Source organism: Perna viridis, chromosome 7 (assembly GCF_037379345.1).
Source record: "Perna viridis isolate PV_CMFRI_1.1 ecotype Kerala chromosome 7, ASM3737934v1, whole genome shotgun sequence".
NCBI lineage: Eukaryota > Metazoa > Mollusca > Bivalvia > Mytilida > Mytilidae > Perna > Perna viridis.
In genome coordinates this window covers 5,253,441-5,276,894 of record NC_142451.1, presented here as the reverse complement: position 1 = coordinate 5,276,894, position 23,454 = coordinate 5,253,441, and the positions used below count along the sequence as shown (strand labels likewise).

Genomic DNA, 23,454 nt, shown 5'->3' with positions numbered 1-23,454 from the left:
CAGTACTAAAAATGGAAGTATCAAACATCAAGGGGAATGTGATTTATGCAGAACTTTATCCAGTATCTCACTATCTGTTCAATGCAACAGCAACTTCAGGCGCATGGATGACGGTAGCTATTGGGGCCGAACGTTACACCGCCGCATGTAGACCTCACTGCGCAAAAACAATCTGGACCACGAAAAAAGCTATTGTTGTATCAATTCTGATAGTAATAGCCTCGTTCTCAGTGTCAGTTCCGTACATGATGAAATACCAAATATCGGTTGACATCGTTGAGAATGTAACAGAATACAACCTGATTGTCTCAGACTTTTGGAACAAAGGTCGGTTTGCACCGTACTACGTCTGGCTTCACCATTCCCTTCGGTCTATATTACCGATTTTGATAGTTATAACTTTCAGCATACTTATATTAAAATCTTTGAAAAAATGTCACTTGAGACATGGAAAACAAAGAATAAGTGTTTGTGTTTTAGTAGTAATTGCATGTTTTGTACTATGTGTCTTCCCAGACTCTATTTTGTCTACAGTTTTGAAGATGGGATACCATGAAGCTTCGTATTTGACACGCGCTATACGAGAGTTGACTGACTTTTTGTTACTATTACATACAACACTCAATTTCATCATATACTGTGCCGTAAATAAGCAGTTTAGTTCAACATTTAAAGCACTTTTGAAAAAAAGGTTTTTCCTGAAGAAATCAGATGTTTTAGCATTGACGCCACCAAGAAGGAAGCTCACTTTGGAACCTTTCCTTGGAGGGCATGATGACTTATAAAAATCATATGATTTCTACCAAAAGGAAAGTAATACTTTGAACAATCGTTCCAAGTTCAAGCTGAAATGGCGATAGTTGACAATAATATATTTGATTGTGAAAAAAAAAATAAAAAAGTCAAGAATGAGACGAAATGTAATCTCAGAAGCTGTAAGATACTTTAAACCTTCACATTTTTATTATGAAGGTACTAGTGTTAAGAAATATTATTAGAATTGATATAAAAATTCTTGAAATCTAACATTTTTATGATTTTAAAAAGGAACGCGTTTTCAAGAGCAAAAGGAAAGTTCGTCGAGCAATAATGACCGATCTCTAAGTTTCATCTCACATTTTACCAAAACAACAGTTCAATATTCCAAATAAAACTTAGAAATGTTATATTTAAACAACCTTCTTGAAAAGTCATCACTTTTAAAAATTAAAATGTCTTAGTTTTATGTATTGACTTGTTAGTAGTTATATCATTCTAATTTTAAAAAAATCAACATATAGTAAAAAAAGTATAAAGTAGAGATAACTTATGCGCAAACATGTAAGGAAAAGTAAACATGTTTTTTTTTTTGTCAAAATACAATAGGTATCACTTGCAATAATTGTATTTGATGAGGCAGGCCTCTAGTAATGAATGAACCACTGTGCAAATTGATGTCTTTACTGAGAAGTGGACCTAATTATTGCTATTCGACATAATTCATGCTACTAATTTGGTATTAGCAGTGTTTTACATGTGTGTTTCTCGAACTGTTGATCATTTATTATCACTTCTATCTTTCGTTCGTTTTTGTTTAATAAAAATAGAAAATGGAAAATTCATATTTTTGTACAGAGAAATGTAAAACATATAAAACGATATTATGTCAGCACTATCCATGCAATATTATGTTTCAAGAAACACATAAAAGAGATATCTACCGCGGCCTAGTGTATTTGCTAATTAAGCAGCACTTCCCTAGGATAATTTAATATTTTTTGCATAAGCACTAAAATGCAGTCCGAAACAATGTTAAAAACGCAAATTCATTTCAAAGAATATTCTGTATTTTGTTTATTGAAAAGGTTCTGATAGAGACATAATCATACATAGTTTTACAAAGTTCATAATCGTGATGATATTATTATCGACTTATTGTCCAACCCTATTGGTGCATCTGGAAATTTGCTCATCTTAATATTTTTAAGTATATCTTACTTATGGTCTGTACTACATTTATTCAAGTAATTTTTGGTGTGTTCTAGGTATTAATCTCTTGGCTCTTCATCATTCGAGACATTCAGATTAAAACCATGGAGTTGCTCATATTAAAACTGTATTGACAGAAAGTTGTTTTTGTTATAGTTTACCTACTGAAAGATTTAACCTGCGTTGACATAAGGCATTTAGAGATATTTTAGTTAAGCTTTTGTCTTCTTGTTGTCTTTGGGAATCTAGCATTGAATCGAGCCATGATTTTATTGACAAAATTTCCAATTATCAATCGGGTTTTTTTTTCAAATTACAGCTTATTGGTGTAGGGGCATTAGAGTTAGAATATTGCGTTAAAATGTTTACTATATATTTTCAATTAAATTTTGCAATCATGAATGCATTCACTAAATATGGAGTTGTTTTTTGGGTGTGGACACCATTTACATGCCCAAAATATGACCAAAACAGTGACAAAAAAGTACGATATTGACAGAATATCTGAATTTTGGTAAACTACATAGCTGGATCTGCAAAATGTACCACCAAACCTCTTTCAAAACCTTTGACTTTTATACTCACAGTTGTCAAAGAGGATTTGCAGTCCTACAAAACACTTGTTACCCCCGTAGTGGTATTAATTCAATGTGGATCCTGAAAAATTCGAAAGATCTTTTGGAGACAATCAGTTCAAGACTATTATCAGAATATAATAGCATTAAGACCTATGATTTTTCAACACTGTATACTTCTATTACAAATTATACATCGTTGTTTTTTCCAGAAAAGATGGTACACCTAGATACAAATATATAGTTCTTGGTAGAGATTCGTCATACTTTGTAAGAAAAAATTCAAATCATCTTCCAAATATACAGAAGAAGATGTTTACAAAATGCTGGAATTTTTAATCGACAACATATGTGTCCGGTATGGTGGACGCGTTTTTCAACAAACGGTCGGCATTCCAATGGGAACAAATTGTGCTCCTATACTTGCTGACCTATATCGGCGGGTGTTTCTAGAAAAGCAAAGGACGCTTATTCTACCGGTGCACCTGGTCCATGCTCCCAGTTTTTGGTGGAGTCCGAGTTGCTCATTTGCTTTTGTTACTATGTATGTATGATTTTAGTTACTCTATGTTCTTTGTTTTGTATGTCTGTTTTCCATGTCTGGTCTTTGTCCATGGATTACATTCTTTTGATTACCGCTATAACCTTGGTTCCCTTGATTACTCTTTCAAGCAATTCCTTTGTCTTTAAATGCAAGAATGTTTAGAAATCCTTGTTGTGTTTTTCTTTTTGCGATGGATTCAAGTCTTCAAATTTACAATTAATTCTTTCAACACTTTATGATTAATTTTCAGATGTATTTTAGGCCAATGAGCCCCTATATCGCCTCTTACCCTTTGACCAAACTTTAAGAATGTAAAAAACCCTGGAATTTGGAATTGAAGGATTGGTTTTTATAATATCGGGCCCCTTTCAGGTGATTTTAGGTACAACCAATAAGAAATGAACAAACGGTACATTTTCCGACATGTTTCTTTTTTTGCAATGTGGACATTTAAAAAAATGTTGCTGGAAGACTTTTTCTGCCATTATAAACAATAAACATAAAAACATGTTTACTATACTTATATATCAAATAAAATTAGAGATTATGTAACTATTTCGACAAAGCTTGCTGATTAAAACTTTAAGCAACAGTTAAAAACATTATGAATATAGATAATAACATTGTTAATACGACAAAAATTCTTCTCAACATATCAAATCTAGTTAACTAGTTAAAACTATCTTTTGTATTAAGTCCTATTATAGAGTAACAAATAACCATAATTAAACACGCTCGTATTATAGTAGAATATTTGATTTGAACAGACAGCACAAAAAAGACGTTATTCATATTAGAGAATGACGTTTGAAATAAGAAAATGTTGCTTAGCATCACATTTCGAACTGATATGTACAAAATTACTGGAAGAAAATAAAGATCTTTGGGATCAACTGTTATGTGCAGTTTTCAAGGAAATTGGTATCTTGGCTTACTTAATCCGTATGTGTTCTATGAAAGGAAGACGAATTGTCATTGTTTTATTTTCAAACGGAATATTGGGAAATGGCAGTTGAATAATCGAGTGTATTTGTGATTCAAATTTCAATTTCGTTTCATAAACTGAATGACAATGTATTTTTTTTTTCAGTTCAAATATGTTACTCGTCTGCAGGATGTACATGTGGTTTATATTTTCAATCCTTTTTTGAAGAAATAGTATCAGTAAGAAACTGAAAACCAATCGTGTCTTGATTGTTGAAAAATAAAAGTCTGTTCGTAAAATATTGGATTATATTATAAAATCTATTACAAACGTGCATTATTAAGGAAGCGACTTGTTTAACATTGTTTTAAGATTGTCCAAATTATATTTCTTTATTTAATAATTGTTTCATATCTATATTTGATGTTTTTATCATCATTACTGTTTACCCTTTTGTTTAAATCTAGATCAATTTCAAGGCACACTCTCCTTTTTATCAAATATTTTCATATGTTTAATAACCGCTGTTTGACCCGAATTAATTATTCTGGATATTTTTAAGTAATGTGAAGGACTCGATTCGGGGCGACCCCTGGATAAAATTACCCCTCAAACTCAAATTTAGTTGGAGTTTATGTGAGTCGAATCATGGTTAGTTGTCTCAGACGCTGAAGTGAACATTAAGGCGGTGTAAAAGTAAAGTTGTTGTCAAGGATTTGTAACGTTCCATGACGTCATTTTAATGATTTTTTTTACGTGAAATTGAATTTTCTCAGTATTTTTTGTGATCGAAAGTCGTTTCAAATCATCCGTTGAATCCAAATTAGAATTGTATCAACAATGTACACTTTTTAAGACACACAGCATGCATCAATGACCATATATATATATGGTACATTGTATTTTTATTTTTTGGGAAAGGGAAAATCTAAAAATGGGACAGCTAGGATAAAAAGTGTGAATGGGAAGAAGTAACCTGAATTAAATGACCGGGTTCTGTCCTAGGCGAATTTTTAAGTATGAACTGGGTATAAATGTAAACAAATTTCTTTATTTGCATACTTAATTTTGTGTTTCAGTATATTATTACAATTTTGCTACGACTACTTTTTGGGGCGGCACACTCTATTTTGGCAATTTTGTTTTGCTCGCTGAATCAACAAAAACTCGACGCTCGGTAAATAAAGTTGTTTCCAATATACATGGATTTAAGATCCTTTCTTAGAATATCTACAATATGATGTATTGTTTAGAAAGCGAATATTAAACTGTAATCAGAATAAAACCAGAAGACGGACAGCTCTGCTGAACAAAATAAGCAACTGAAAGTTAAGATATGTTCCAAAGCAACGACGTGATTTAATACCCGGACAATTACGACGCTACAATAAAACATTTAATGATTTTTCAAAAATTAGAGAAAGAATCAAGAAAATGTAAGAGTTTCGTTAGGGAACTTGAAATCTTACCCTTGAGTGTCTTAAATTTATTTGTCTTGCATTTTAGGAGGTGATTGATTCTTTAATCTTAATTTCTAATCTTTTTGCTCGGTAAATAGACCGGCCTGTCCAGAGACATGGCTTTAGTTTAAACATATTTTATTCAGTAATAATACAATTACAATAATTATATAAACAATACAATAATTATACGGCAAGGCTTCGGAAACAAGTAGATCGTATACAAATTCCGTCTCCTTACAGCAAGGACGTACTGAATTAACGTAGTACTTTGGCACTCGCACAGGTTTTTTTTTTTTTTTTTTTTTTTTTTTTGGAAAAATATGCTTTTATATAGAATATGATATATGGAAAAAAAGAAACAGAAGATTGAAATGCATTTTAGGTACAATGGTTGTATTTAGGTGTTAATAAATCTTGTACCATCTTTATTTACTTTTTCACATTTGTAAAATGCTGTATGTTTTGGTCTAAAGTTAGAGCATCTCACCCATGATGCAAGATTTTAGATGTTAATAGAATATGGAGATCAAAGGAAAAAAAATAGATTCGTTTCTTGAATGGCTGCATACTTATTACAGTGAACTAGATAATGTGCTGTCACTTCCGATTGACCGCGTGTGCAGTATTGGTTATCTAAAAGATTTCGGGTAAAATGGCTTTAGTGATAACATTACAATTTGCTGACCGCCCTATATCTTCTTTATTTCATAAATAAATTACACGAAAATCGTGTTCTAAACCGTTAATATGTCCATTCCTATATATTATTAACATAAAATATATTTATTTGTGTGTTATGTTTAACGGTTTAACATGTTCTAAATAGTTTAACATGTCACGGGTCTTTAGATAAAACTATAAATAAAGACTTCAAAGTTAGTAATAATTTATTTATTTGTAAAGCAATTAATGTTTTCGTACACTTCCGTTCAAACAAACATTAATGGACCAATTTGTGGTGCATTGCGTCGTATATAATGCCACTGTTGTTAACATCCCCCTAAAGTACAAAAATATAGACGACATATGACCCCCAATAAGTTGAATTTTATGTTCTCATAAAGTCATTTCATTTTTGTTCATACGAGGAAACTTTCCTCTAAAGTCATTAGTATTTTCCCTAAGTTTAGGTATGGTGGACAACAGCAATAAAATAGTGACATCAAAGAAAGGTTAGCATCTTTTCAATATTTCATGATTTACTGCTATATAAACTTGTTTGACGACGCTTCTAAACGATTTTGCACAAATATTTCTGCTCTAGGCTTTCATATATATTTTTTATTATATTTATTTTTATATTATTTTTAATATCTTTGCTACTGAGTCAGATTGGTTGCCAATTTAAACTTTTAAATCACATTTAAATGAAAGTTAATATAGTTGCAATGGTTTTAACAATTCTATTAACACTTCCGTGTTTCTTTAACGTCTGATGTCCTACCCAGATTTCATTTGAACTACGTGTACAACGTACCGAAATATGCAATATGTATATGATCGATATTTTTTTTAATTTAGAAACATTGGGCCAATACAACTGTTGTTGGCCTCGACCCAAAAGTCCCCGAGTAAATTCATTTCAGATTGTTCACAAATTATGTCGATCTTTTAGCACACTGAGGCTTCCTTCCATGTATTACTCATTGTAGAACTTCTTGGTCTGGATTTGGCTTTAGGTTTCGATATTTGTTTTTGGTTTTGAATACTTCTTGTTTAGATCTTCCTGTTGAATAGAAGTTACTCATTGAAACAAGAGTAAAGCGTATTGAAATTGGAAATAATTATTAAACTTATAATTTTCAATTTTATGTTTAAACTATATATGTGCATATGAGTGTGATCTTATTTATCAAAATTGTATATGTCAAACTTATTCGTCTAATATTTACAGTCAGAAAAACTACAACTTTCTTCACACGAATCTCGCTTTTATTTTAACGCAGTGATCTTGCTGAGATATAATAGTATCCCTATCTAAATTTATTATAAAATTATTTTTTGTGAAATTTTCTTCCTGGACAAGCACTTTATTACTTTTGTAATCACCAAGAAAATAGAATGCGTTAAGAAGTATGGCTATCTCTTAAACATTAAGGTTTTCTGTAAATTTAGTTCTATTGTCTAAATGTAAAGTTCTAGAAGGATAATGGATTTAACTCAAACTTAACTTTACCTCAATTCAAACTTATGAAAACAGTAGTTTTGAACAAAATATTTGATGGTAATTATTTTCAGGTCGCCTGTCTTGTACATGAATCTTTTTTTATTTATTTATTTATTTATTTTTTTATTTATTTAATTTTTTTTGCCGGAAAAAAGGTTTCATAGCTTCGTACATTTGGATCTGTCATTGTCAACATAAACAATAAATATATAACATATAGGTATCTGACCAAAAAATTCGGTGTGTCTATGTATCAATGTGATTTACCATTAAAGGCTCTAATTTTGGTTAACAGATGTGCCGGTATTATGCTCTCAGAGGTGGATACTGGCCTACGTTGGTTTTTTTGGGATAGCTCTAGTTAGTGCAATGCGTGGTAATTTTAGTCTTGCAATCGTCTGTATGGTTGAACCAAGCAATGCCACAAATATATACCAGAACATTTCGACTAGAAATTGTGCAGCTCTATCACAGACTGAAACTACAAGTAACTACGTGAGTAGTCTTACTATGTCATCTGTCACTTTTCTATAAGTGCAGCAAAATCTCGAAAATTCCATATATTACTTACTATTAATTTAAAGCAGAAATCAAAATGTTTTTGGTACTGTTGAAAATAATAGAATCGGAAAATTTTATGACTAAATAACTGTAAGCGCTTTCGGCCAAGTGTACGTGATTTTCTTTATGTTCTCTGATTATATTTCACACATTATCGACAGTTAACAAGGGTCAATTACTTTCTTGCACACTCAGTTTTTATAAGGCACTGAAGAAGGTCATTTGTTGACCACAATTTTTTCTCATTATATGTGTTGTAATAGTGTATCAACATCTTTATCGGTATCGTCGTGCAATCCTTTACACCTATATATAAGGGTCTGAAAAATTCCAAACGATGTTAGAACTGTCAAATTTACGATGCAAATGTTTGGTGGTTTTGTTATGTAGGATAAAGGATCAAATTAACGATACATGTCACAACAAATAAGCATTATACATACGTCTTAAAATGTAACGACACATTTTCTACACCGCTCCATCGGATCAAATTATCATATTGATTTGTTGTGACATGTATAGTTAATTTGATCCTTTACCATTATTTTTTCAAATTTTATGCATAAACACAGAGATACCCTACAAAATGACCCAAAATGGCTTCCGGATGTCACAAACTTGACCTTTTTTTACCTCACCAAATCAGAACCTAAATGTCAAATTTCTCATTTCAACACATCTACTAAAATAATTTCATTATTCCTCTTCCATTTGAGCACAAAAAGTATCAGAAATTCTGAAAGGAAGTGTTTCTAAAATTTTGTTTAAAAATCCCCTATTATTATAGGAACTATATTCGTATACAACGAAAAGCTAAGGGCAGATAATTGTGGTCTCGTACCAGCTGGCCGAGTGGTCTAGGGCACTGAACTTTCTGCAGGCGATTTTGCAATAAATGTCACAGCGGTACGAGTTCGACTCCCGCGGAGGGAGCGATAAAAAATTTGCTTGGCAAATTTGACAGTTCTAACATCGTTGGGAAGTTTTCAGATCCTTCTAGGCTTATCTTTCCTGTATCAATTTGATCCGATGGAGCAGTGTAGAAAATAGAGTCGTCACATTCTTAGAGGTATACACGTCTATGGTACATCCGAACTCTTGAAATCGATGCAAGGATGCAAAAATGCTATTCACATTTTGGTCGTACAGTGGGATTCGAACCCCTTCTCAGCTCTGACGTCTAAAGTAACACCGCCTGCACTACAACGCTCTAGACCACTCAACCTACTAGGCTATATAAAAACACAGCTTTCATTAACCGAGTGATACATTCATCTCAGAATGTGACGTCTATTTTTTACATTACTCCAACAATTCATAACTGATACAGAGAAGACAGAGAAGACAGCGTAAGGATGTTAGGGTCTGATGTTAGAACTGTCAAATTTGCAAAGCAAATTTTTGGTTGTTCCCTCCGCGGGACTCGAACTTGTACGGCAGTGGCAACACCGTGCAAAGTCCAGCGCCTTATACCACGCGGCAAGCTAAGCAATATAAAATATTGCTCGATATTTGTACAACATCACTGTGTATTAGGAAATACAACAAAGTTTCCTTAGTTTCACCATAAGTTGGCTGATATAGAGTGGTTTCCATAAATCTAATACATGTATGCATATTTTAAATCCAACATAATTGCAGAATGATGTGTGCACTACAATAGATCATCATATTTACGTTGTATGAAAAAGATTTTTTGCATTGAAATGATTATTGACCTTAAGTGATTACGTCGTTGTTGCCAAGGTGATCTCTACTTATACTAGACATTTTTTTAACAAAATCAATAGAAAAATGCAAACCCAATCAAACGTACATTTTCTGTACTCTATTTAATGATAGGTATCATCTACCAATACGTGTTTACTACTTAATTTCTTTATTGGTTAAAAATTAAAATATAAGAATAACGCTAAAGATTCTTGTGAATAATCTTAACAAATCATTATATTTTCTAGCAACCAGAATTTGAATGGGATAAAAGAACACAGTCGGTAGCCCTGGCATGTTTTTTCTATGGTTACATTTGCACCCAAGTGTTGGGTGGTTGGCTATCCGATAGAATTGGAGGGCGGCGTGTTTTTGGTATCGCAATGTCTATTTCCAGTCTATGCACACTTTTTACACCTTTATGTGCTAGAACATCAGTTATTGCAGTATATGCTATTAGAGTTGCCTTGGGTATGGCTTCAGTAAGTACGATGAAGAATAATTTTTAAAACAGGTTTTGGTTATCTGATGATGAGCAATATTTGTGTTATTCTTGATTGATAAATCAACGAGATTTGTTTTATACAAATGTCTATCTGTCAAACGATATAGATCATTTAACATGACTATCTTAACGTTTTAATGATAAAGTTGGTATTGTCATTTTTTCTTGATTTTTTTCATTAGTACGAAACGTAAGCAAAGTGGTTGTTTTTGTCTTTTTTATCTTTTTTTTAACTTTACAATTTGTATAGGGCGTGACTTTTCCCTCCCTCCAGTCTGTTTTAGGACGATGGGCACCAAGATATGAAAGAAGCAGCTTATTTACACTTTCATTCACTGGTTTGTATGTTAAATCTTTCAAGATAAACACTTGTCTGTAACACAACGACTGTTTGTATTATTAATCATAAATTAGCCAAATTTGGTTGGTTTGAAATGTTTTGTTTGTAAATACTACAAATGGATTTATAAGGTTCACAGATCTGAGTATTTGCACTATAATGAACATATATAAGAGAAATCTTTCTTTTAATTTTATGAATTTAATTATATATCTAAGAATAAATTTAAAAAGTTTACTAATTGCATGTATCCTACTAATAGCACGTGATTTACTTATTATTGTGGGAGTTGTTCACAACAGTTAAGATTGGCGATATCAGGGAGTTCGATCACATACATTTCTTGTGTCATATATGATACTGAATGACTTGTAACCAGTTTACTGGTGTCCATTTATGCTAGATAAATTGTTGAAACACCTTCTGAACTTTTTCTTAGTTTTGAAATTATAACAAGTTTTTATTCCCGATTTCAGGATCTGTTGTTGGTACAGTTGTATCATTTACATCATCTGGTTATCTCTGTGAGCATGGTTTTGATAATGGATGGGCTTCAATATTTTATTTGACAGGTAAGACCAAAACCAGGAAATAGTTTGTTAATTCTGTGAGGCAAATTATACAATTACGATATTTATCGAAGAAAAATCCTCATTCCTGATAGCTAAAAACAATCTGAAAGAGAATATGGGTTTTTTTATCGTTTATTAAATTCAGCATTGCAATGAATTTAATTCTCAGTTCGATAATCGCAATGAATATTTTTCTATACCGCCAAGACTATTATTATTCAGTGTTAACATTCATGCTGTTCCTCCTCCAGAGGTCACTTCATACACTGTCGATAACTTGTCGTTATTTGAAAGGATATACAAGTTAAAACAAAATACGCACTAAAAATGTCTTTGTAACGTTGGAAAGTTATGCTGCTGATGAGGGGTTATTCCCAGTATAAATATGAGTACAAAATACACAAGTTTGCAATATATACACGATGGGTATTTTTTTGTACTTAGAATAATTACTTTGACTGTTATAACCTAGGGGGAGCCACGGCGATTTGGGTTGTAATTTGGTTCCTACTTGTACGTGATACACCTGCAGATCATCCTTGGATTACCCAAAGAGAATTGAAGTATATTTCTGAAAATACTGACTTCGATACGAGCAAAAGGGTACGTTATACTGTGTTTTGATTTTGGCCGACGTATTTTTAAATTTTGTCTTGAAAATAAAGTGCATTATACACGTAATCATTATTTTGTTATAAAACAAGTTATACCCAAGCTCATTTTAGTGGGGTTATATTTCAATCACATTGTCCGTCCGTCTGTTACACGTTCATGTAACATATATTTTCCAGCTTCCATTTGAGGCAATGCTAAAATGTGTGCTTTATTACTTTTGCATGAAGACTTGCACCGTGTTGTAACAAAATAACAACAGAAAAAAAATATTTCCATCATAATGACATCACAATGGTGCCACAATTATATGTCATTAACAAAAACTGCAGCTAATTGAAAAAATGTAGTTTTTTGCACATATTTACGTACAGGACCAAAGAAACAATTTTATACAAAAGACTATGTAATAATGAATGTATTCACTTAGTATGAAGTTATTTCTTTGGTGTGGACATCTTTCCTTTGCCAAAAGTATTGAAAAGTGACAACAAAAGTACGATTTGACAGAATGTCTGAGTTCAAGTAAACTTCAAGTAAATCTTTTGTTCTTTTAATACAAGAATTATCAAAAGTCTTTATGTCTTATTTGCGATTGATTAAAATCTAAAAAATCATATTTCAACACTTTATGATTAATTTTCTGGCGTATTTTAGGCCAAGGAAAGCCTTATTCGCCCCTTCTCCTTTCCGTAACTCTCAGATATTTGATATATAATTTGCCATAAAAAGTTTGTAGTATATAAAAAAAACATAAAAGCATGATTGAAAATAAAGAACATTAATATTTTGTTAGAAACTTGAAACAGGTATACCGTTCTTCAAATTCTTGTTCGTTTATACCATTTGATCACTAGGTTGGGAAGTGGGGGTATTCTGTGAGGAGAATTAATCACACTCTTTAGTTCATTCTCAGACGTAACTATATTGCTCTGTTAGGATGAGTTATCAAGGAAACCAAGGTTATAGCGGTAATCAAAAGAATACAATCCAGGGACAAAGACCCGACATGGAAAACAGACATACACAACAAAGAACATAAAATCATACATACAAAGTAACAAAAGCAAATGAGCAACTTGGACTCCACTAAAAACTAGGAGCATGGACCAGGTGCACCGGTAAGGTAAGCGTCCTCTGTTTTTCTAGAAAGAATCTTGAAACAGGTATACCGTTCGTTTATACCATTTGATCATTAGGTTGGAAAGTGGGTTATTCTGTGGAAGTGAATTACTCACACTCTTTAGTTCATTCTAAGACGTAACGCTGTTGCTTTGCTGCTATATTTAATGATTCATGTAGGATGTGCTGTTATACACGTTAACACATTAGCAGTCTCATATTATCAGCTTCGGATTTCATTCACACGCAATAATAGACATCCACACAGATATTATGTTTAAAATTTGATAATTGGTTTACAAGTGACAGTGAAGTTATATAAACAAATTAACTATTGTGATAATTTGTTTTAATTATTTTGAACTGATAGAGTACTAACTCAAGTTTTCTATTTTTCATTAAATAATTTCTACAAACAATCATTTGGTTAGAAATGAATAAATACTACAATCGTATAAAGGTAAATCTAATATATATAAAACAAACGGTACCCTTAAGCATTTATTTGAATAAAATACGATAAAAGGGGATTTTTTTCCGACGCAGTAGGTATAGCTTCGCTTTTTACCCTTTGGCCATAAGGACGCTCTGTCGATATCTCAGATAGTGAATGTTGTCCCCGAGGGTATTATCAACCCAGTAATACATTTTTTTTAATTAATGGTTTTAACAAGAGGAATGAAGGAAAAACTGGTTCGGACGTCGCCCAGTATAAAAGTCCGAATCTGACAGAAGATCGGAAACTCTGTTGTCATGTAAGAATGTGGTGTCCCCAGATGGGAATCTTAGCACACGCACATCTGGTATGGAAAGTGCCCCGACCAATTCAACTAAAAGTACCCAATCACACTTTCAGTCTGAAGACCATCTATTCTAGTACAAAAATTCTATTTGACAATTATCAAACCATGTTCCATCACTTTAAATGATATATTTGACTGCAACGATAACGAACCACATTGTACCATATCAAAATGTGGTATTAAAAATTGCAAAACATGCAACATTTTTAAAACCGACTCTTACTTCTCCAGTTCCCTTACAAAAAAACCTTCCATAAAAGAAGTCACCATGACTTAGGTTGCAAATCAACAAACTTAATATATGGATTAGAATGCAACTTATGTGTTTTAGTACATGTCGGAGAAACGCAAGAACGATTAAACAAAACAATGTGCGGTCATCGTTCGGGAATTAACACCACAAAATTACTGATAGTTTATCAACACTTTAATCAACAAGATCATTCAATCCTCTCTATGAAAGTTTGTAACAATAGCATAAATGTAATGACTTTATTTGACAAAAGTCCAAGACGGGTAAGGAGTCATGGCCATCGCCTCTATACGTCACCTAAGTTACACGATGTCTCCATAGATGGTCATCTTCCTTTCATACAAAAACCGCTTGGACTTCATCACATTAGATACAAACTTTATTCTATACCTCCCACTTTACTACACTCCCTTTACAAAACAAGTCTTGACACTCCTGTTTCTGACCCAACATCATCCACAGACTCTTTAAACCAGTTTTTGTGAAAAGTCAAGATGAAGAAAAACGACAATTTCTTCCACTACTCTTTGTCAACGAAGGTATAGATGCAATTAATTTGGCTAACATCCTCCATCACAAAAACGTTACCAACAAAATTCACCCATATTTCAAAGACAAATCCATACCAATTATTTCATATTGATTTCATATTCCTATACTTCACCCATTCCATCCAAAGTTTTCAATCATAAAAGGCTATTGCAGAACCTCGAGATTGAGGACTTCAAGGCTAAACCACCTGACTGTTCTTGCAAAAACTCTCCATTCAAATATGGTCCTTCTGGTCACGTCGTTACGGGAGATTTAACCATTATCGAAAACGAATCTCTGCGTAATATCCATTCTAAAGGTCCCAAGTACCGTGAACCACGCTCCATAAATTGGAATTATAACTTTAAAGTTCTAATGGATGCCGTCGAGGACTAAGCAAGAAAATGGATAAAACGAGAACAAGAAGACATTGATTCTCTGTCAGAGTGGTTAAAGGCAGTAATTTTGAAACGAATGAAAGTTTTAAGTAGGACAATGAGTGCCAGGGCTACATCGGTTTTCAAAGACCCGATGTAGCAAAAACATTGTCTACTATACATGACAAATATGTTGTCGTACCAGCAGACAAAGCCCAAAACAACATTGTGTTTGTCTGCAAAACGTTTTACTTCCATTACTATACATGACAAATATGTCGTCGTACCAGCAGACAAAGCCCGAAACAACATTTTATTGTCTGCAAAACGATTTACATCCAATGTTTATTATCAGAGTTAGACGTAGAAAATAATAGCAGTGATAAGACCTTTACTGCTACCACACTCTCCAAAGAAGAGATTGTGGAAAACCATAAATCTGTGCTATCCTCTTTTTGTCTCTCTACCAAGGACGATGGTTATGATTTACCGTCTATGTACTAGATTCCTAAACTCCACAAAAATCCATACAAACCACGTTTCATAGCTGGATCTGCAAAATGTACCACCAAACCTCTTTCAAAACTTTTAACTTCTATACTCACAACTTTCAAAGAGGGTCTACAGTCCTACCACAATACTTGTTACTCCCGTAGTGATATTAATTCAATTTGGATCCTGAAAAATTCGAAAGATCTTTTGGAGACAATCAGTTCAAGACTATTATCTGAATATAATAGCATTAAAACCTATGATTTTTCAACACTGTTTACTTCTATATCCCATACTCAGTTAAAATCCCGACTTAAAAACATTATACATCGTTGTTTTTCAAAAAAAAAGATGGTACACCTAGATACAAATGTATAGTTCTTGGTAGAGATTCCTCATACTTTGTAAGAAATAATTCCAAATCATCTTCCAAATATACAGAGGAAGATGTTTACAAAATGCTGGAATTTTTAATCGACAACATATTTGTCCAGTGTGGTTGACGCGTTTTTCAACAAACGGTCGACATTCCAATGGGAACAAATTGTGCTTCTTTTTATTCGCTGACCTTTTCCTTCACTCTTTTGTGGCTGACTTTATAGCTGATCTGATCCGAAAGAAAAAATGTCGTTTGTCTAGATCCTTTAATCTCAGTGTCCGCAATATAGATGACGTATTATCTTTAAACAATCCTAATTTCGGGGATTTGATGCATCGCATCTACCCCAAAGAACTTGAGATAAAGGATACTACAGACACTGTGAAGTCAGCCTCATATCTTGACCTACACTTAGAAATCGGTGGTAAAGGAAAACTATTGACCAAACTTTACGACAAACGTAATGACTTTTCATTCAAAATTGTCAACTTTCCTTTCATCTGTGGCAACATCCCTTCAGCACCTGCGTATGGAGTGTTCATATCACAACTCATACGTTATGCCAGAGTTTGCTGAAACTACACAGACTTTTTGTATCGAGCTGGAACAGGGTTATGTTGCTACAAGGTTGAAGTCATTACTACAGAAGTTTTATGGTCGTCATCATGAACTCGTGGATCGATATGGTGTATCTATCTGCACCATGAAAACTGATTTATTCAACGGGTCATAGTTTTCCTTTCCTCGTTTGTCTACCCCGGACTTGACTTTTTATGAGCAACTCGGCGGGTGTTTCTAGAAAAGCAGAGGACGCTTACCCTACCGGTGCACCTGGTCCATGCTCCCAATTTTGTCCGAGTTGCTCATTTGCTTTTTTTTACTTTGTATGTATGATTTAGTTACTTTATGTCCTTTGTTGTGTATGTCTGTTTTCCATGTCTGGTCTTTGTCCCTGGATTACATTCCTTTGATTACCGCTATAATCTTGATTCCTTTGATTACTCGATCTATGGAAACGCAAGTCACCTGATCGAAGTTCTTTTTCCCGATTGGCCAAATACTGATAACTTAGTGGCGTTTGAAATATCTGTATAGAAAATTTGGAATTGCGTTCGAAAAAAAAACTTTATCTGAACCTAAAAAATTGCGTGCCAAGTATTATTTTTATGAAAGAAATGTAGGAAGTTAGAAGTAAGGCTATCGGCTATCTTTTTTTTAAATTAGTACTTGTTAATTGTTATCTATCATATTGGTATTATTTCCAAACCAAATGAAATACGTTAGTAAATATTAGCAAACAATACTTACGAATCTAAAATAGACGGACAATTCAGATTTATCGATTGATTAAAAGTCCAAGAGCGAGACCAAAGTCCACACACAATGTATTTTAAAAACACAATTTCATATAAAACAGAAGATAAAGAGACAAGACATTACACGAACTAAAGCATTTGCATTATGAACTCCCACAATATACTGCGAGTGGCACCAGGTGATTTGGAATGATAACCATTTTCTGTTGCGTCACACACCATTGCAAATGAGTAAAATATTTTTAGCTTGTACTGTAAAGCTTAGATTTTTACATATATGTAGTTTCTCATTTACTTTATAAAATGCCAATATGATTTTTCCCTCAGCCAACTTCTATTCCATGGACAGAGATTATTCGATCACCACCTGTGATTGCGTGTATGATTGGACATTTTGGTTACAACTGGACATATTACACTATATCAACTAGTATTCCAACCTACATGAGGACAGTCTTAAAATTCGACATCAAAAGTGTAAGCATTGCTATAAAATGTATTTTAGATATTATGATTAAGTCGGTCAACTTGCACAATCGGAGCTGCTCGGTGACTAACGCTCCACAGTAATAACACAACCTCGTGTTTAGACAGAAGAAATGCATCTCTCATTTGTAAAAGTTGTAGTGCTCCGCAAATCAAAGCAATTTTATCCATGGAGTGGAGCTTACGGTTTTAGTAAGATGTCACTAGAAATAAAGAACAGTAACTCCTAAAAAATAATTGGTGCAAAAAAAGAATCAAAAAATGTAATGATAAGAAATTCAACAAGTTGGAATATAGTGTTGGATAACCATATTATGTCAGGGGAGGAATCACATAAGGGGGAATATGGCCCGCCCTCTTTGCATCCGCTTATAAATGTGTTACACACTTAATTGTAATAAGAAACATGCATTTTTATGTCAAAAAGAGTTTTTTTTTCGAAAATTGATCAAGTAACAACATATTGTAAACAAATGTATTATGCTAAGAAACGCATGGTTAGATCATAAATGGTAAACATGTATCGTATCAGCTAACAGGTATCGAAGGCGACTGCTCAAAACCCGACATAATTAATCGAACAAACTAATCATCAATCAATTATCGGTCACAAATCTAATGATGATCGATTGATTATTTTTGTTAATCGAACATTTGTCGATCAAACTCCCAAAAAAGTTTAATTGATGATTTTGATAAAACATTTCTGTTCGAAGTCTGATTTTTTAATGATTACTTTGAAAAATCTTTAAAGTAAATACATTTTGTTGACTTAATCTCGTTAAATTGGACACGAAGTATATTTTTATGAGTAACTTTTGTTACTAGAAAAGCAGAGGACGCTTACCCTACCGTTGCACTTGGTCCATGTTCACATTTTTCTGTGAAGTTCGAGTTGCTCATATTTACTTTCGTTACTTTGTTAAAAAAAAAACTAAAAAGATTATGTTGGTAATCCTGCATATTTATATATTTTTGTAGGGTTGATAACTAAGTTAACTTAGTGAGATTTCCACTTTATAATTGCTCGCAGCTACTGAATCAAGGTTTAGAGCATATTTAAGAATGACAATACCTTTAAAATTTTCAACATTATGAGTCGATCACTACAAGCCCAGTGGCCGATTTGGAGTAGTAACGTTTAAAACTAAATAACAAGATTCGATGCAGTGCAAAAATTACTTCAATTTTTATTCGGTATGCAATTAGTAGTAAAGATTGATTAATTGGGAAAGTTAGACAGACATAAATTTTAAATCATATCTTTTACGAATAATATGTTAGAGAAGTTGAAAAACATAAGATTTTTTAGAAGAATACGCTTTATAGACTATATTTCCGTACAAAAAACGGGGTCAGCAATGCAATTTTTAATGAAAGAGTAATCAAGTCCGGAGTAGACAAACGAGGAAAGGAAAACTATGGCCCGTTGAATACATGAAGAAACTGCAAGTGCTATTACTTTCTATAGAAGTTTTATTGTGGAGAAATTAGTTGTTGAATGATTTTAGAAGTTTGTGATATCGATTCTCCTGGTACATTTTGTTACCCAGTGATAGTCCTGTGGTATATATTATGTAATTGTATCATCTCAAACAATTTATTGCAGAATGGTGCGTTATCGTCTTTGCCCTTTGCCAGTAAGGCAATATCAGGGTTTGTTTTGAGTCGAATAGCCGACTACATTTTGAAGAAAAAATATCTGACAGCAGCTTGCACTCGACGGTTACTTTCTACGCTTGGTATGTATAGCTGTTGTCTTATGGGTTATACCAGATTTTTAAAGCAGTTATTTAGTATCAATCAGGTTCCTATTCTATTGTATATTTTTTTCATTTCATTTTTTAACTTACATTAGCCAAATCTGGCACGTAGCAAATTTACTTTAACATTTAACAATGGGATGGGGTTTTTTTTTTATGCATCGCTTAGAAAGTCATGATGGATTCTTGTCACTGTGACATTTGAACGAAAAACTTATTTCATTTTCTTGGACATCCACTATAATGATATAAACAACGGGAAAAAAAGTTTGCTTGAAAAAGAAACGTTAAAGAGGGACATCAATGGGCAGAAATTGAGATACAAACATCAACGAACTGGCCAGAACCTAACCAAAAAAACGCGTGTGCCCCGGAAGGGTTAACAGTTCCTTCTTATTGTAAGATTCACGATAATTTAAAATGTATAATATTGTCTATTAGATAAATTTTAAATTGAATTTGTATTTTTAGGCTTTCTTGGTTCGATAGCATTCATTCTAGGAACTGGGTTCATATCATGTGACCATAGGACTATATCGGTTGCCTTTTTATCATTAACCATAATGTTTTCTGGATTCCATATGGCTGGTTATGCACTCAGTCATGTTGATTTTGGTTCTAAGTAAGTCTTTATATATTGGGTTGCGTATAGACAATTTGTCTTGAGTGATAATCATTTTTAATGTGACCAATCAATTAACTTTTCTCGAACAATTTATTGTAATTTGTCTACAAAAAAGTGATCAAAGGAACTAAGGTTCTGATGGAAATCAAGAGAATATAATCCAGGAACAAAGACCAGACAGGAAAAACAGTTTTACACTAAGAAGTGGTATTCCTGAGCTTTTACTTATGTCGATGTATTCGTCTCGCCACTTGTATATAAAATGTCACGCTTTATACGCATGTAACATTTTCTCACAAATATTATCTTTAAATTTTACATATACAAGGAATGTTACGGTCATAGAATGTTAATCACATTTGTGTAAATTTTTAATTGATGTTTAATATGAAATTAATATGTTCATGAAACAAAGGTAGTTATTAGTTATTCTTAAGCTTGTTTTTGTAACTTAAAAATTTTTTTTTAGTTATTTCAACAAAAGCAAACAAAAAAGTAAAAATACTTGGTAAAGGTCTCATTCGAAAAAAGAGAAGATTGAGATCTTATGAAGAAATTGTGTCACAAACAAATGTTGTAGATGCTGATAAATTCAATTTGATTGTCTTTCTTTTAAACTACAGCTTTGCAGGCTTCATATATGGTCTGATGAATACCTGTGGTACAGTATCAGGGATGGCAGCTCCTATTGTGGGTGGCATGCTGACACCCAATGTAATCAGTACTCATTTTATCATTTATGTTTTGAAGTTACAAATACTTCCATACAATTGTTCATGGTCGAAATTTACTAGTAGCTACCGCCTTAAATTTAATTCTTTAAATAGGAAAATTTGCAATATCAACACGTACATAGTTCACCATATTCCATAAGCATTACAAATTTTCCACTACCGGCATATACAGCAATAAGCACAATGAATTGGATAATTAATTGATCAAAGGAGTATTATTCTAGATGATGTATATTCGATTTATTACCAATGATATTTCTGTTCGATAGGACACTGCAGCTGAGTGGAGGAATGTTTTTTACGTGTGTTCTGCGGTTAGTGTATTCGCAATGGTTGTATTTGCTTGTTTTGTTAGAGGTGAAACTCAAATATGGGCCATGGAGCCAAAGGAAATAACTATAGATATACCACAAATTAATCATGATAAACCAGTTTGAACAACAAGAATATGTTACAGTAAAAAATAATCCTTAATCGGTGAATTAAATAAACAAACGTTTGAATGTCATACTGAGTATTATGTGATTATGAATTTATAAAACGAGTAAAGGTTGTTAGTTACAAATGGAATTTTAACATAACAATCTTGGTTTCAAAGATTGATACTGTCAGTAAGATCTGTTCGTTTAGAAGCAAATACTAAGAAAACATATGATAAAAATATAAAATATTTATTGCGTATCGATGTTATCATATTATGCAAAACCCTTTTCGTGGCTTTGTTTCCAATTTGATATGTCAGACAGTTTCTGATTTCAAACTCTGCATCATGCATTCGTTATCACTTTTGGCCTCATCTTAGGATAATTCACTAATGTTGTGATATGTATATAAAGTTCAGTCTCAATTATGAATAAAACCGAATAAAACCGATTCATGTAAATATTCGATTATTACTGAAGTGTATAATGGTCACGCGTTATCATTAATATCGATTCAACTTGTGTTAATAATTAAGAATTGAAGCTTTGTATGATGTTAACATACGAGTATCATTTTATACTAGCCACTTGAAAAGTGGGTTTGGATAGTGATGTGGGTGTCCGTCGGTCATTCCATTCCTAATAAATATTACAGATTTCTCGGCTGACGGGGGTGATTAGATATTTGGTATATGGTTTAGGCATGGTGACTTGTACCGTGTCATCCCTTTCCAGCTTTCTAGGTCATATACTTCCTGTTTTCGGAGCGACTTAGAGTTTTTACATGTGATGTATTGGACAATTTTCCGTCACTGATTTCTCAGCACCTATTAAAAGAAATGATTAGATTTTTAGTATGATGACTTGTACCGTGTATCGTCGTTCCTGTTTTCTAGGTCATATTCTTACTGTTTTCTGAGCGACTTGGATGTTTTACATATCCGGTATGAGGAATTTTTTTACCATCGATTTCTCAGCACCCATAACAAAAAATAAATAGATTTTTGGGTATGACTTGAGCATGATGACTTGGACCGTGTCTCTCCTTTCCTCTTTCCAGCTTTCTAGGTGACCTACTGCCTGTTTTCTGAGCTTCTTAACATTTTCAATATGCGGTATTGGTCAATTTTCAGATTTCACCGCACACATTACAAGAAATTATAAGATGTTTGGAGATACAGTGATTAGTTGAGCTTTTAAGAGATTTCTATATACAGATTACAGATTTGCACAATATCTTACTAAATTTATTCAATATTTCTATCATTAGCAATAAACCATGAAGCCACTGAGGATATTCACTCAACCTTAAACATTTCAAAAGCATAGCACTATTGAACATAACAAGAATGAATATTGATAGTATGTCAAAGAGACATTGACCCAACAATGATAAAAAAAAATAGCAGAATTTGATTGACTCTTTTAATCCCCAATACACTTTTTGGGGGTAAGAGGGGTTCTGTACTTAGTCTACAATTTGTATTTCTGTGTATTTGGTCATTTTTTGGTCAGTGTGGGTATAGATTTAGAAAGAATTGCTTACAGTTTTTTTTTTTCTAGTATGATGTCACGATAAATATATAATCTTTGTATTTTTTTCAAAGAATGTAATCCAGGGACAAAGACCAGACATGGAAAACAGACATACACAACAAAGAACATAAAGTAACCAAAATCATACATAGATGCTTAGCTTGATGCGAACTATCAGTGGTCAAATGTTCGTGTAAACTCATTATCATTAAGCCTTGTTGGAATTCTAGCTCTTGTTGTGTTTTTTTTTTTTTTTTTTTTTTTTTTTTTTTTTTTTTGGTTTTTTTTGGGGGGGGTTGTTTTTGCTTTTTTTTAACTTTATTGCATTCAAAAATCATCAAGTGATCATTATGATATTGCCTACAAAAGTCTTCATTAGATCAAAGTTGTCAGACAACTCCTTGATAAAGGTATTGCCCTTGAAGGTGACATTTTTTTTACTCTTTCAGCCAATATTTTGAAAACTCTGATAGATAGAAAGAAACGTTTAATTGCTGAAATTACCCTTATGATAAGGACTACAATAGTCTTTGGGAATCAAACATGTTGGAAGACTCATTATTAGAGTAATTGCCTTTGAAAGGCGAAAAATAATGATTTTAGCAGTTTTCATCCTTTTACCTTGAAAACTACAATAGATCGAACGAAACGTTTGACCAAACTTTACGACAAA

General features: G+C 32.8%; 1 protein-coding gene across 1 annotated transcript; it reads left to right on the top strand.

The window, feature by feature from the left end:
• The first annotated feature begins 11 nt into the window (after positions 1-11).
• On the top strand, positions 12-21,260 carry LOC148611063 (sialin-like). Its single transcript, XM_088595209.1, has 11 exons — positions 12-327; positions 7,938-8,137; positions 10,162-10,395; positions 10,669-10,756; positions 11,235-11,330; positions 11,803-11,933; positions 17,543-17,692; positions 19,311-19,443; positions 19,936-20,086; positions 20,713-20,803; positions 21,093-21,260. The coding sequence occupies exons 1-11, from the start codon at positions 12-14 to the stop codon at positions 21,258-21,260; spliced, it is 1,758 nt and encodes a 585-aa protein (XP_088451335.1).
• Positions 21,261-23,454: the final 2,194 nt, after the last annotated feature.